At 41.3% G+C, this 13769-nt stretch overlaps 1 protein-coding gene across 4 annotated transcripts in view; it reads left to right on the top strand.

Moving 5' to 3' along the window:
* The window catches only part of DISP2 (dispatched RND transporter family member 2), a 123825-nt gene that overhangs the window by 99325 nt on the left and 10731 nt on the right, over positions 1 to 13769 (top strand). For 2 of the 4 annotated variants that reach the window (XM_042857419.2, XM_005284710.4), the window contains exons 2-6: positions 1510 to 1962; positions 5338 to 5367; positions 11209 to 11332; positions 12429 to 12544; positions 13429 to 13547. In XM_042857419.2, coding sequence (XP_042713353.1) covers positions 1679 to 1962; positions 5338 to 5367; positions 11209 to 11332; positions 12429 to 12544; positions 13429 to 13547 — 673 coding nt within the window. In that variant the 5' untranslated portion in view covers positions 1510 to 1678. The remainder of the gene's footprint in view (positions 1 to 1509; positions 1963 to 5337; positions 5368 to 11208; positions 11333 to 12428; positions 12545 to 13428; positions 13548 to 13769) is intronic. The other 2 variants (XM_005284711.4, XM_005284712.4) reach the window with 2 other exon arrangements.

Below are 13769 nucleotides of genomic sequence, written 5' to 3'. Positions count from 1 at the left end.
TTATACCAAAGTATTATATACAGTTTACTATGATAATCTATCGCTCTATGATTGGCCAAAATTTACTATCATTACCATAAATAATTAGCAAGTTACATATATCTGCCCCTCTTGTGACCCCTTATTGTTCATCTACTTGTTTCTCCCCCCCCCCCCCCCCCGGTGTTATTTTGCAAACCAAGCAGTTAGTTATGTACAGGACACAGGCACAGAAAGTTCCACTGTCTGCAGGTTTGGAGTTTGGCTACATTTCTTCTCGAAGGAACTTCCTGAGTTAAGACTACCTATAGCTGACGCTGCATGTTTCCCTTCTTCTTTCTCCCATGTGTACGTGACAAATTTGCCCCCTGGCAGTTAAGTAGAATAATTTTATTTCAGCAATAACTGACCATCCTCCCAAAAGAAAGTAATTGTGACACATTTTTTGGTTGGGATGCTTTAGGGATAGCTTCAGCTGTCTTTTGTAATTTATGCGATCCATCTTTGTCAATGGTATGGCTACAATACATAACTGAGTCTTTGAAAAATTCACATTTTCCTTGTTTGCTCTAAGCCCAAACTATGACAGCCTCACACGTGCCTTCTGGAGGTTTTCCATGTGCTCTTTATCACTAGCTCCCGTAAAATGTATATCGTCCAAATAACACCGAGTGCCAGGAATACCCTCTAATTCCTGGTCCATGGCTTCCTGCCAAGTAGCAGGTACAAGTGCTATTCCAAATACTAGCCCATCTCTCATCAATTATGCCAGTAGCGATTATATGTGGTTCCAGTCTCTTGATGTAGGTGGGTCAGTTCTTTACTGAGCTATCAAACAAGTTTTGTTTTCCCCAAACTTCCAGACATTTTAACCCCTTTTTCCCTTTCTAAATGAATAGTTCACTCATACGCTCAGTGGCGGTAGGTTAGTTTCCTTTAGTTTCAGTTCCATTAAGCCTCTTGGTTACTCTCTGTTTCACTGTATTCCTGGATTATGATCCCATCCTTGTCATTAATTGTTGTGTCTTTTGCCCTTTACACAACAATAAGAGCTTGTAAAAACCATAAAGGAACTGTGGGGTCCAAATAACCATGACACAACATGGAAAACTTAGTTACATATTCACAATGCTACTCTACCAGGTTTCTAAAACACAAAACACAGTAAGCATCCCTACCAGGTTCACAAACTATTAAAAGTATACTACCCAGTTGCCATACACTACACAAATTACCTACGGATGTGGTGGAGTCTCCATCACCTGAAGTCTTTAAATCCATCTCAGATGTCTTTCTTAAAAAAAATGTAGACCCACTAGCTCAACCACAAAATATGGGCTTGATGCAGGCCTTACTGGGTGCAGTTCTATGGACTATGTTATGTGGGATTTGGCCTTGATGATCATAATGGTCCCCTCTGACTTTAAAATCTATTAATCTATCAAAACCTTTAGACTGAGAGATGTGATCCCATACAGGGCCTTTCAACCACTCTAGTACATGATACAATTGTTCCATGTTTTCTCACAGAGAGAAAGTAAACCCAGAACCTTGCCAAACCTGTCTTAATGTGCCAGAGATCAGGAAGACTGAACCAAGCCGTGGTGGAGCTCCCTGGGAAAGAGTCTGTCCAGTCCATCGGTGCCCTATCACTGCATCTCCCAGCTTGGTGAGAGGTCGTCTGCCTTCCTCCAACCACATGCTTGGACCAATGTCTGTTCAGTCCAATGGTCAGGTGCCATCCAGCTCCCAGGACTCACATCAACATCACCTATATTACCATTGCAACCAGCAAGAACCTAGAGACAGCTATGCCTTGCCCCCACTGCCAGGGCATGGAGAGAGGGCCACTTTGTGCTCCCACCATTCCAGTGGGGATTCTTTACCAGCTGCCCACCACGAGACCTCTGAAAGTCAATGGAAACAGTGGTCACATGACCAGCAGCAGTCACGACCAGTGCAGCGCCACATTGTAACAGTCAGGTAAGCCAAAGTCTGTACAGGTCACAGGGTTACTCACAATTACAGTTGGGCAAAATTTTTCTACTCAAATTTTTTGGCAAAAAAATAAAATTTGGTGACACCAAAATATTCACAAATTTATGTCAATCTCACTGACTTGTTTTAATTGAGGGAAAAAACCCTAAAAATTCTGAAAAATAAAAAATGTTTTGTTTGACATTTTCTAAACAAAGCATTTCAATTTTTTTTATTCAAAATGACTTTTTATGTTTAAATTTCCTTTAATTCTATTTTTAAAGAATTAAAAATGTTAAAAATTGATTGAAATCTAACCAAACATTTCATTTCCGGTCAAATGAAACATTAAGTTAGACCCAAAACAACTTTTTTCTTACTTTTGATTTGCTGAAAATTTCAAAAACATATCATTTTCGCATCAACCTGAAACAATTGGTTTCCTAATTTTTCAAGATTGCCAGTGAAACAAAATATCCATTATTCACACAGCTCTGCTCTCTCTCTCTTAGCGCTTTGGGATGTGCTGGGAAGGGAAAGTTCTGTGCTAGAGAGGTGGTGAGGATGGAGATGGGGACCAAGACTCTGCCAACTCCTCTTCTGTTTTGGGGCAATAGGCACATGGAGTGAGCAGTGCTACTTGTGTAGGGCATACAAGCAGTTCCTAGTTCCTTCCCCCTGTGCTCCCCACACTTTCATCCTAACAGGACTCATTAGATAAAGCCTGTGCTCTTCAAACTGGTGTCAAGATATCTAATCTAGCCATGATCAGGCCCATATTTTGCAGTTCTCATATTTTCTTCTGGTATATTGCAAGAAGTACCTCAACACCCTTTGATTCTTAAGTATTTCAGTGAGACGAAGAGTGCATTTCATCCTATGAGGCTATCAAAATGTTGGAGAATCCCAAATAGCTGCTCGCCTTTCATTTCTGGTGGAAGGAACATTCCATGTGAACCGGGGTGTTCTCTCTCAAAGTATGGTGATGGTCAGAAAAATGACTGTAAAAATGATCTTCTCACTCAACATAGTTGCCCTCTGAGAACTAAAACTGGGACTTAAAGCCATTGCCTGGGTTGGCTGTAAATGGAGGCTGAGGGAAAGCTGCACACTAGCACTAGTGCCAGTGACATTGCTCCTGAGGCAGGCATTTCTCTGGAAGTGCTATAATACACCGAGGAGTGGCATCTGCTACACCCCTTAACAGGGTGCAGTGTATATTCTCCATCATCCTGCACCAAGCGCTGCCTCTCTCTGCTCCAAATGGATTTTTAGGACCACTATTGGCACTAAAGTTCCCAACCCCTTTAATATTACAGTGACAGCACCTTAGAAGCAGGGCCAGCTCCAAGTTTTTTGCCGCCCCAAGCAAAAAAAAATGTCCCACGCCCCCCCCGGCCTTGCCCCAACTCCTCCCCTGGGTGCACCGCATTTCCCCTTCTACCCCTCCCTCCCGTCCCAGGCAAGCCTGGGAGGGAGGGGGGAGAAACGGAGCGGCGGCGGGCCCGGGGGAGCAGGCGGCAGTGGAGCAGAGGTGAGTTGCGGGGGAGAGGGAGCGGTTCCTTTGTCCCCCCACCCCCGGGTTACTTCCTGCGGCCCTCCCCGCGCCCCCCACCACCGCAGTTCACCTCCACTCCGCCTGCTCCCCTGAGCAGCTGATTCGCGCGGCAAGCCTGGGAGGAAGGGGGGAGAAGCGGAGCGGAGCGGCGGCGGGCTTGGGGGAGCAGGTGGCAGTGGAGTGGAGGTGAGCTGGGGCGGGAGGGAGCAGTTCCTCTGCCCCCCGCCCCCAGGGTTACTTCCTGTGGTACTCCCTGTGCACCCCACTGCCACAGCTCACCTCCGCTCAGGGCTAGCTCCTGGCTTTTTGTGCCCCAAGGAAAAAAAAAAGGAGCCGGAGTGCTGCCCCTTGTTAAGTGCCGCCCCAAGCACATGCTTGGAGTGCTGGTGCCTAGAGCCAGACCTGCTTAGAAGATCCTGAGGTAGATTAGGTAGTGTTAAATCTATCCCTGCACTCTGGTACAAGGTTAAGCATATTCTGTCCCTTTATTTTCTTGAGCTATATCTAGCAACAGACAAAACCCTTTGTTTTCCTCTGTTTGCACAGCTATCAGAGAGTGACTAGGATCCTATTTTAGCTCATATACTTTCAACAAAATTATCAGTTAAATTCTTTATAATAGGTGATTTAAGCTACAGACTCAGCTGGTTTTGCAAAGCACTTACAGAGTTTGCAGTGCTGGTAGTTAGAAAAGTCATAATCGTCATCATCATCATAATACAGTTATGATTTGTAATCTGAGCAAATGTGCTATAGATTTATTGAAAGAAAATTACTGTAGAGTTCCACAATGTATCTTCTGACGGTAATCTCAGTTTAAAAAAGAATGTAAACAACACCCCAAAATCCAGAGAGAGCTAATGCTGCATGAAAAACTGAAAGTGATTTAGAACAAATGAACATGTGCCACTGAGTACCTTGGAGAGTACAGTACAATGTTTGGGCCCTCGTCATTTGCTTTACAAATACCAGAACTGTTCTGTTTTGCAATTCTCCCATCCCTCTCACTCTCAAAAAGCTGCCACCATACAACTGAAAGTTAAGGGGGATGAGAGAAGAAAAAAGTTTGTCAGATCTGAAAGATATACAGAAATGGAGTTTTTGTTAATTGTGCAAGTGAAAAGCTCAGACTCAAAGGTTTGTTAACAGAAGTGACGTTGGAATCTCTCAGAGAAGGCTTGTTTGCTGAACTCCTTAGAACAGTGCAGCTAGGAATAACAAATGTTAATCTATGAGGACATTTGTTTTGTGCCAAATTGTCATGAGCAGTTCCATATCCCTCAACCCATCATCAGCATTGACTGCAGAAAACAGAGCCCAACGCACAAATAATGTTTACCCTCGTGGAAAAGCCCTATTGCGTTTAATAGAAAATTATACTCTATTTTGAGCCATCCTATAGAATTTAATGGAGAATAATACCCTTGGTATGGAACGGCTAAAAAATCTGTTGAAAATGTATAAAATCTATAGATTTTAGTATATAGAGAATTACAGAGTAATTTCCATAGAACTCAATTGTTTATGTTCCAATTAAATTCTATAGGATTTTCCCATAAGGCAAAAGATCAGGAGTGGGATTCAAACCTACATCTCTTCCTGTTGTTTTTTTAAAATACCAGTGGGAGATGAGACTGTACTATTCACTAGACTGCCTACCTCATGATGTACCTAGAGCAGTGCCAGATAGCTTTCATCAGCTGGAACTGCACTGTACAGCTTTCTTGTTTTATAGTTCCTGAAAGGGTTAACTTGCTCATTAACAGCACAGCACGCTGCTTCAAGTTAAAATAATAAACCAACAAATCTCTTTCTGTCTGCAGACATGACAAAGCTTTCAGGATGCCAAAAAGGTATGTTTAATATCAAATGCTTCCTGTCCTGCTATCCTATTATCATTGCTCTCCTACCCTGCTATTAGGATACACAGTGTATTATTCCTGGTGACATTCCAGACTGGCTCAGCTTCAGAGGCAAGCGCAGAGTTCCTCATTAAAGGCTTCCCATCTGTCTGAAAAAAATCTGTTTCTGTTTGTGTAATAAATTTAACCTGCATTCATGAAGAGCTTCATTGTCTAGATAGCTTTCCTCCGAGTGTGCGCTTTCTCTGGTCCAGCCAACAGCTTTATTTGTTTTTCTTGACTGGTCTAAACCAAGCCTAGAGGAGCAGCTGCGTCCACTGGCCTGAGAGTCAGGAAACCTGGATTCTATTCCCCACTCAGTCACTGACTTTCCATGCCACCTTAATCAAGTCATTACACCTCTTTGTGCCTCAGTTTCCGTTTTTGGAAAATAGGGATAATAATGTTTACCTACCTCGGTGAAATGCTTTGAGATCCATGGATGAAAAGCACAACACAAGTATCGTTATTAAATGGCTGTAATGGATTCTCCTGGATCCTGCATCTCAGAATTAAAGCAAACTGAAAGATCTTCAGATACAAGATTGCTCGATGTGAGGGTAACAGTGGTAATAGTCTCAGAGCGTTGCATTTTCCCATAGCATCTGGTGATGGAGATGTGTTTGTCAAGGTTATGTATAGTGCTTCCTAGTTCTTCGTGTATTAATGCACCAGAAGCTCTACAATTAAATTTAGATGACTAAAATGTTTAAAAGAGGTCAGGGAGTATAAAGTGCAACTCTATGCTGCAGCAACATGGACTCGTGTATGATGGAAAGGAGATTATGGACAATCTAGACACACTTCAGGAAAGAAATGTTATATGAGAAAAGATAAATAAAATAATTACTTGTTGCCCTTATCTCCTGCCCTATGTTTCTCATATTTAAATCCAAAAGAATGAGAATACTTAAAGGGACATTGTCAATACGCATAATTATTTTTAAAAATCCTTTTTTTGTTTAACCATAATAACAAAATATTACAATTCAAGGAATACTTAATTTTTAGAATTAATAACTTAATGATCAAAAGAATAATTAAAAGTATAGCTAATTTACAGTATTTTTCACCTTCTATTCTTCTTCTTAATATCATGCTTGGAGAACACTTAGCTTAGAAAATGAAAATAAATGCAGGAGGGACCCTTTCTGGCTGCTACAAGGCTGTTACATTTGGGTTTCCAGCACAGCAGTGGAATGTAACAATTTTAAAAACTGGTTTTGTTGAAATGCATAAATAAAAAAATGATGAAAACATTTTTGTAATTCCTTTCACAACACTCCATTTAAAAATGCAATTTTGAGGCCTAAAACTAATTAACAACATCCATTTAAGCTGACATCAGCAAGATACAAACTATTTTAACAGGTGGTTCTCTACCTCTTAGTGCTTCCAGTTTTTGGTTTACAAACTGTGTTTATCAGCTAGGTTCTCTAGTGGATTTGTGTAAGAATCTTTCACCTCTGGAGGTTGAGGGCCTGATGTTTAAAAAGTTAGGCATCAAATTACCACAGCCCCACACATAAATAGATAACACTGCTCTACAGCCAAAATGCTTCTGAAATAAATGTAGTCAAACTTTACTAATTCTGGGTCACTGAGAATGAAAATGATGCTTAAAATTGTTGATTGGCTCTAGTTTTCAAGATATGCTATTGGGTCAGTATATACGACCCTTGACTTGGGAATGGCGGAGGATAAGTGAGTTATAAAGGGAAGGGATCTCAATTTAAACCAGAAATGACTAAAATACATCTTTGACTGGATCTATGAATAAATCTATGACTGGGTTTGGACAGTACTTGCTTTTTAGGCAAAACAATGAATGATGCAATCTGAAGCTGGTATTGCGTCATACATGATATGAATTGCATCATGTTAGTCCTAGAAGTCATGGATGATGCAATCATAACGAAGCTTACATCACTCTGCTGAACAAATTGCCCTATATCAGCTCTAGAAATCATACAGTGTCGTGCTCTCTTATTTGTCAGTGTTTGATTTTGCAAAGGGACACATTTCTGTTTAGCCAAAGTGAGCAGAGATGTGTCGTACTTGTGTGAACAGTGCAGATAACTTCTGCTATGTTTGTGGTGAAGTGACTTTTGCATCACAAAAGCGCAGTATAACCACTATGGTTAAGAAAGCCTATCACCTTTATTTTGGCTGCAAAATTGGAGATCAGGACAAGAGGTGGGCCCCACACATATGCTGCAACACTTGTGCAACAAATCTTCGCCAGTGGTTGAACAGGAAAAGGAAATCTATGCCTTTTGCAGTGCCAATGATTTGAAGAGAGCCAACAGATCATACCAGGAGTTGTTACTTCTGCATGGTGCCTCCAATTGGGAAAGCTGTGTCAAAGAAGAAAAAGTGGACTGTGCATTATCCAAACATTCCATCAGCTATATACCCAGTACTCCACAGAGAAGGACTGCCGGTTCCTGATGCACCAAAATCATTCTCACTTGAGTCAGACGAGGAAGAGGAAGAGGATGAAACTTCTGGTCCTGAACCATCAATGTCACAGGACCCACATTTTCTCCCATCCTCCTCCTCTGAACCACACCTCATAACACAAGGTGAACTGAATGACCTTGTCAGGGATTTGGAACTACCCAAGAGTAAGGCAGAGCTGTTGGGCTCCAGACTACAGCAGTGGAATCTCCTGGCAGGTGATGTTAGGGTTTCCATGTTCCGTGACCGTCAAAAGGATCTTGTCCCATTCTTCTTCATGGAAGGTGATCTTGTAGCCTGCAACAACATCCATGGTGTGATGGCAGCCCTCAACATCGTTCACGATCCAGATGAGTGGAGACTGTTCATTGATTCATCGAAGACGAGTCTTAAAGCTGTTTTACTGCATAATGGCAATGTTTTGCCATCAATTCCAGTTGGTCATGCAGTCCATATGAAGGAAACCTATGACAACATGAAACAACTTTTGAGGTGCATAAACTATGACCAACATCAGTGGCAGCTTTGTGGCGATTTGAAGGTTGTTGCTCTCTTGCTTGGTCTGCAGACTGGATACACAAAGTACTGCTGTTTTCTCTGCAAATGGGATAGTCGTGCAAGAGATTCCCACTACATCAAGAAAGATTGGCCACTCCGACAGTCATTGGAGCCTGGGAGGAAAAGTGTTCAGCATCCACCACTTTTTGAATTAAGGAAGATTTTGTTACCACCCTTAGACATCAAGCTGGGTCTGATGAAGAACTTTGTCAAGGCCATTGACAAAACACAAGCAGCTTTCAAGTACCTCCGTGGAAAATTTCCAAGGTTAAGTGAAGCTAAGATAAAGGAAGGTGTCTTTGTTGGTCCTCAGATTCGTGAACTTCTTTGAGATGATGCATTTGACCATGCACTGCGTGGCAAGGAAAAGACGGCATGGAAAGCCTTCCAGTTAGTGGCAATAAATTTTCTCAGAAACAACAAGGCAGACAACTACAGGTTGTTGGTGGAAAACCTCCTCAAGGCATACAAAAGCCTTGGTTGCAACATGTCACTAAAGATACATTTTTTGCACTCTCATCTAGATTTTTTTCCACCGAACTGCAGAGCAGTGAGCGACGAGCATGGCGAGCGATTTCACCAGAACATTGCAACAATGGAGAAACGCTATCAGGGCAAATGGAGCCCATCAATGCTTGCAGACTATTGCTGGACAGTGACAAGAGATGCTCCATTTAATGAATACAAGAGACAAGCCAAGAAGCGCCGAGTAGACACTGAATAGGACTAAACTATGTACATAATAGTTTTTTGCCTTTTGTTTCATAATACATTTTATTTATATAACCCTTTTGCTGATTTTTAAAGTGTTACATAAACAGGACAGGTGAAATATTATCATGTAAAGCAACCATAAACATATGAAAAGACCTAGGTTTACAATTTATGATTAAAACTCTACTATCTACACAATATACATAGACATAAAATGTAAAAACTTAAATATCTTAGAAACAGTAGCCAATCAGTTGTTTTAATTGTCATTTTTTAATTCAGCACATCAAAATATATAAATAGCACATTTTATCTCTGAAGCAGATGACTTCTCAGAAATTGTAGACCAGTGTAATTTAATGTGCAAGTGGCCATTTCTGATCTTTTGCTTGCACAAATACCTGATTTGCACATGCAAGCTTAATAACTATGTCTAAATTTTAAAAAATCAGGTCATAGATTCAATTTCAGATTCAGTCACAAGTGAAAACGCATTTCATGGGCTCATTCTTGTCCCTAGTTATGAAAAAGCTACATTATTTGACACAATTAACAGTCTTTGGCTCAAGAGAAGCATGGGACTGGGCTAGCTAGAGTATTACAGTTCAGGATTGAAGTGCAGTGGCACAGCTCCTTAGGCTTGTAAGCAGTAAATTCATCCATCAATCTAAAATACACCAGGAGATGTTTGCTAACAAATAGTCCTAAGACCTTACAAAGGTAGAAATATTTAGAAACATACCAGATCAGACCAATAGCCCTTGTAGTCCAATATCCTGTCTCCAACTGTAGCTAGTGCCAAATGCTTCTGAGAAAGGTACAAGAAACCCCAGGCAATTAGGCTAGGTCTACATTAGAAAAGACTTGCCAATAGACATGCCAAACCCATGGAAGAAATGCAGAAATTGGGCTTGGTTTTGGCTTAATTGGCTTGTGAATTGCTTGTAGGCTAGTTTTTGGCTTGTAGCTTGTTGCTTCTTTTTTATGATCGGCTCCCGGCAAGCAGGGGCTAAGGGAGGCAAGTAGGGGCAAAGGAGGGAGAGAGTCAGGGGTGCACAGCAGGCACACCACAGTCCCAGACTGCATGCTGGGGGGATCTAGTCACATAGAGTGTTGGGGTTCTTAGGGATTGGCTTGTTTTGAAATGGGATTAGCTTGATTTTTGGCATATTGTGAAAGTCGGGGTGCTTATTTACCGCGTGAAAGTTGGCAACTGTGCTTGCCAATATAGCTATACCAGCAAAACCTCCTAGTGTAGATATAGTTTATACTGGCAAAAGAGTGCTTTTGCTGGCATAACTTATTCTTTGTCAGTTTATGCTAGTTCTCTCACACAAACACACACACCCTTAACTAACATTACTGTATCAGCAAAAGTTTCTCATGTAGACCTGGCCTGAGAGGTTGCTGTATGTTTTGAAGCATGAGGGTTTATATCCCTTATAAAAATAATTATATCTAATGTAACTGAATGATCTTATTATCCACATACATTTATAATTTTCTTTTGAATCCTAGTAAGCTCTTAGCCGCAATAATATCTTGTGGCAGCAGATTCACAAGCTAATTACCTAATTACCTGTGTTTTCTGTTGAGATCCCAAACTTCATGCTGCTCCTTGTCAGTTAGACAGTGACTAGACTGTCTGTCAGTAGATAGTTTGGATTGTGCAATGTGGGGGAGGAGGAGAACAAAAGAATAAGGGGGAAAAAACAACCTTCCCAAAGGGATTTTTGTAGTTAAATATTAAAAGCTACATTTTGCCCAGGGAGGCAAGTGCCTGGTTTTTACTATTTCCAATTGAAAAGACAGGGAAGTGTAGGGATGCAGAATGTAATTGCCCAATTTAATGAGAACTTCATGCAAGCATCCAATTGCAGACAGAATGTGTTCAGTAGAACTCTTACCCCCTGAGCTTTTCAACAAATAAATGCCCAAACCAGGAAGCCCTCATTCTATTAAATGTTCTTCTTCTAACATTGTGGTGGTACCGCAGCATGTTTCATGTTAATATTAGAAATCAGGTTAACAGCAGCATTTGTTTTCTCCTGTTCATTCCAGTTATTCTCAAGTGATTGCTGAGTGGCCGGTAGCTGTCCTTGTGCTCTGTTCGGTGACAGTTCTGGTTTGTACTTTAGCTGGCCTGCTAGTTGGAAATCTGCCAGATTTTTCAGAACCGTTGATGGTAAGTCCCTGCAGATGATATGGGCAGGCATGTCATCCATGAATGCAAGGAAAATCAGTGGAACAATCAATTATGTTTTCTTCCTGCAGTGTAAAATTATCACATTCCCTACTCCTTTGGAAATGGATGGAGAAGAGAGCAGGCCTATAAATACATGAGGACATTAAAGACACTATCACTCTCACATTCCCCCAGAATGTACAACAGTTTATAATATCTACCACCAGATGACAATCTGCTACCCCCTCATTCTCGGAAATATCAGAAAGTGCGTTAGGTTACAAGGGAATCTGCATTGATATGAGAATCACAGAAATTGAAAATGAAAAGAAACCTGTTAGGTAAACTAGTCCATCCCTCCCATTCACTACAGGAGCATTCTCTGCACTGTATTTGCCTGTGCGTTGGCCTGCCATAGTTTTAAAGGATTTTAGTGAAGTACTTCCATTACTTTCTTTCGGAGACTATTTCACTGTTCATTAAAACATTTTTCTTGTTATTCAGTCTTAATGTTCCTTTGCTCATTTTCAACATATTGCTCCTAATAGTGCCCCTTTAGTATTTCCTAAATAGTTCCTCTCCCTCCTGGGTGTTTACCCTTTTCCTCTACCTAAGAAAAAACGTCCTTGAAAAACATGGAAAAATACCATCCTACTCAGACAGGCTCTAGGATGAGATGAAGGACACCTTTCCAGGAGAGAGATAGAGAAGAAAATCATTCTGATCAAGGTTCCAGTATGGACTATAGACTGTGTCGAGAGGGAAGAAAATAAATCCTACTTCTGCAGCTGTTGATTTTGGTGATGCCCCTTATCTAGGGAGGAAGAGACAAATCCTGCTTAGCCTGTTCAGGATGAACTATCTCACTACTGGCCAAAAGGGAAAGGAAAAATTATATTTCTGTAGGTTCACATATGGACTATGCCCCCCTTTCTAAGAGAAATTCAATTTGTGTGTGCCTCAAAAAATGTGATTAGATTCTAATAATCACAGACACGTGCTGTGTCTGATACAAGGTGTGGCGGAGGTGGGCTAAGGAAGGTTAAGCCAAAGCACAAGTCTGACAAGTTAATTAAACCCTTTTGCTTGGCTTTAGGGATTTGAGCCTCGAGATACTGACATTGGCAGAAAACTCATTGTCTGGAAGAATGTACAAACCCATACAGGCCATCAGAAGACCCTTTCGCTTTCTCCCTACACTGAAAAGAACAGGTATCTGAATTTAGTTCTTTGGGTTTCAGTGCTTGCAATGCCGTGATGAGACTGCTTTACTGATGATGTGACATCTTAGTTTGGTTGCAATTGGGTTGTAAAATCAATAAGTAACATTTTCAAAAATCCCAAAGTGAATTAGGAGCCTAAATCCCCATTTTCAAAATTGATTATGTACTTAGGAGCTTAAATCCATTGGCTGTCAATGAGACTTAGGCTAAAGTCTTTTCAAAATAGGATTAGGCTTCTAGGGATATGTCTACACTGCAATAAAAAGCTGCAGCAACAAGACTCAAGTGCCCAAGTCAGCTGACTCAGCCGTGTAGCGCTTTGGCTGTGGGTCTAAAAATTTGCAATGTAGACATTCGGTTTGAGGCTGGAGCCTGGACTCTGGGACCCTTTCCTCTCACGGGGTCTTAGAGCCTGTGTTCCAGCCCAAGCCTGAATGTCTACACTACCATTGTATAGCCCTACAGCCCAAGACCTGCGAGCCTGAGTCAGCTGTCCCAGGCCACCCATGGCCATGCAATGGGTCTTTCATTGCAGTACAGTCACTTAAGTCACTAAGGCATTTTTGAAAATTTTACTCAACAGCTTTAAGCAGCTGCAGAGATAATTCAGTGATTCCAAAAGGAGTGATGTGGGATCTAACTTAATCACTCATGACTGCAAGTTGAAGCAGTCAAACCTGCATAACAGTCCAATACTGAACCTCTGGACCCAAACCATGTCCTCATTTTAGATCAGTGGCCGTTCCAATTGCATTATGTCTCATCAAAGAACATTTTCATGGTGTGACAACCCATGGCTAGTCAACCACATGACTTGTAGAAAGATGTTGAATCCAGCTGTTCCATAGAAGAATAACTGTGAACTCTTGATAGCTATGGTGACGTTGGTATTAACAGAGGGCAGAGGTTTATCCATGGTGAACAAGAAGCAAGAACACGACGGATGGTAGAACAAGACTATGGAAAGGACAGTTTCTTTTGTGGCCCCCCAGGTGAGTGAAGTCTTAACATACACCTTCAAAATGTAACCACCAAGAAAGAGGGGACAGTGGGAAACTGCAATAGCACAAAAAGATGTAACATCCGGTACATGTGGAAGTGTTCATAAAATGTCCAATAAAGCAGTCAGGCATAATACAATTTTTTGCCCTCTGTGTATTTCATCTAGTGATCTTGCAGCATTTTGCAAACATTAATTTATTAAGCCTCTCCAG

This window comes from Chrysemys picta, chromosome 4 (genome assembly GCF_011386835.1).
Source record: "Chrysemys picta bellii isolate R12L10 chromosome 4, ASM1138683v2, whole genome shotgun sequence".
Lineage (NCBI taxonomy): Eukaryota > Metazoa > Chordata > Testudines > Emydidae > Chrysemys > Chrysemys picta.
Note: the sequence above shows the minus strand (reverse complement) of the source record. Positions and strands in the feature narration are given on the sequence as shown.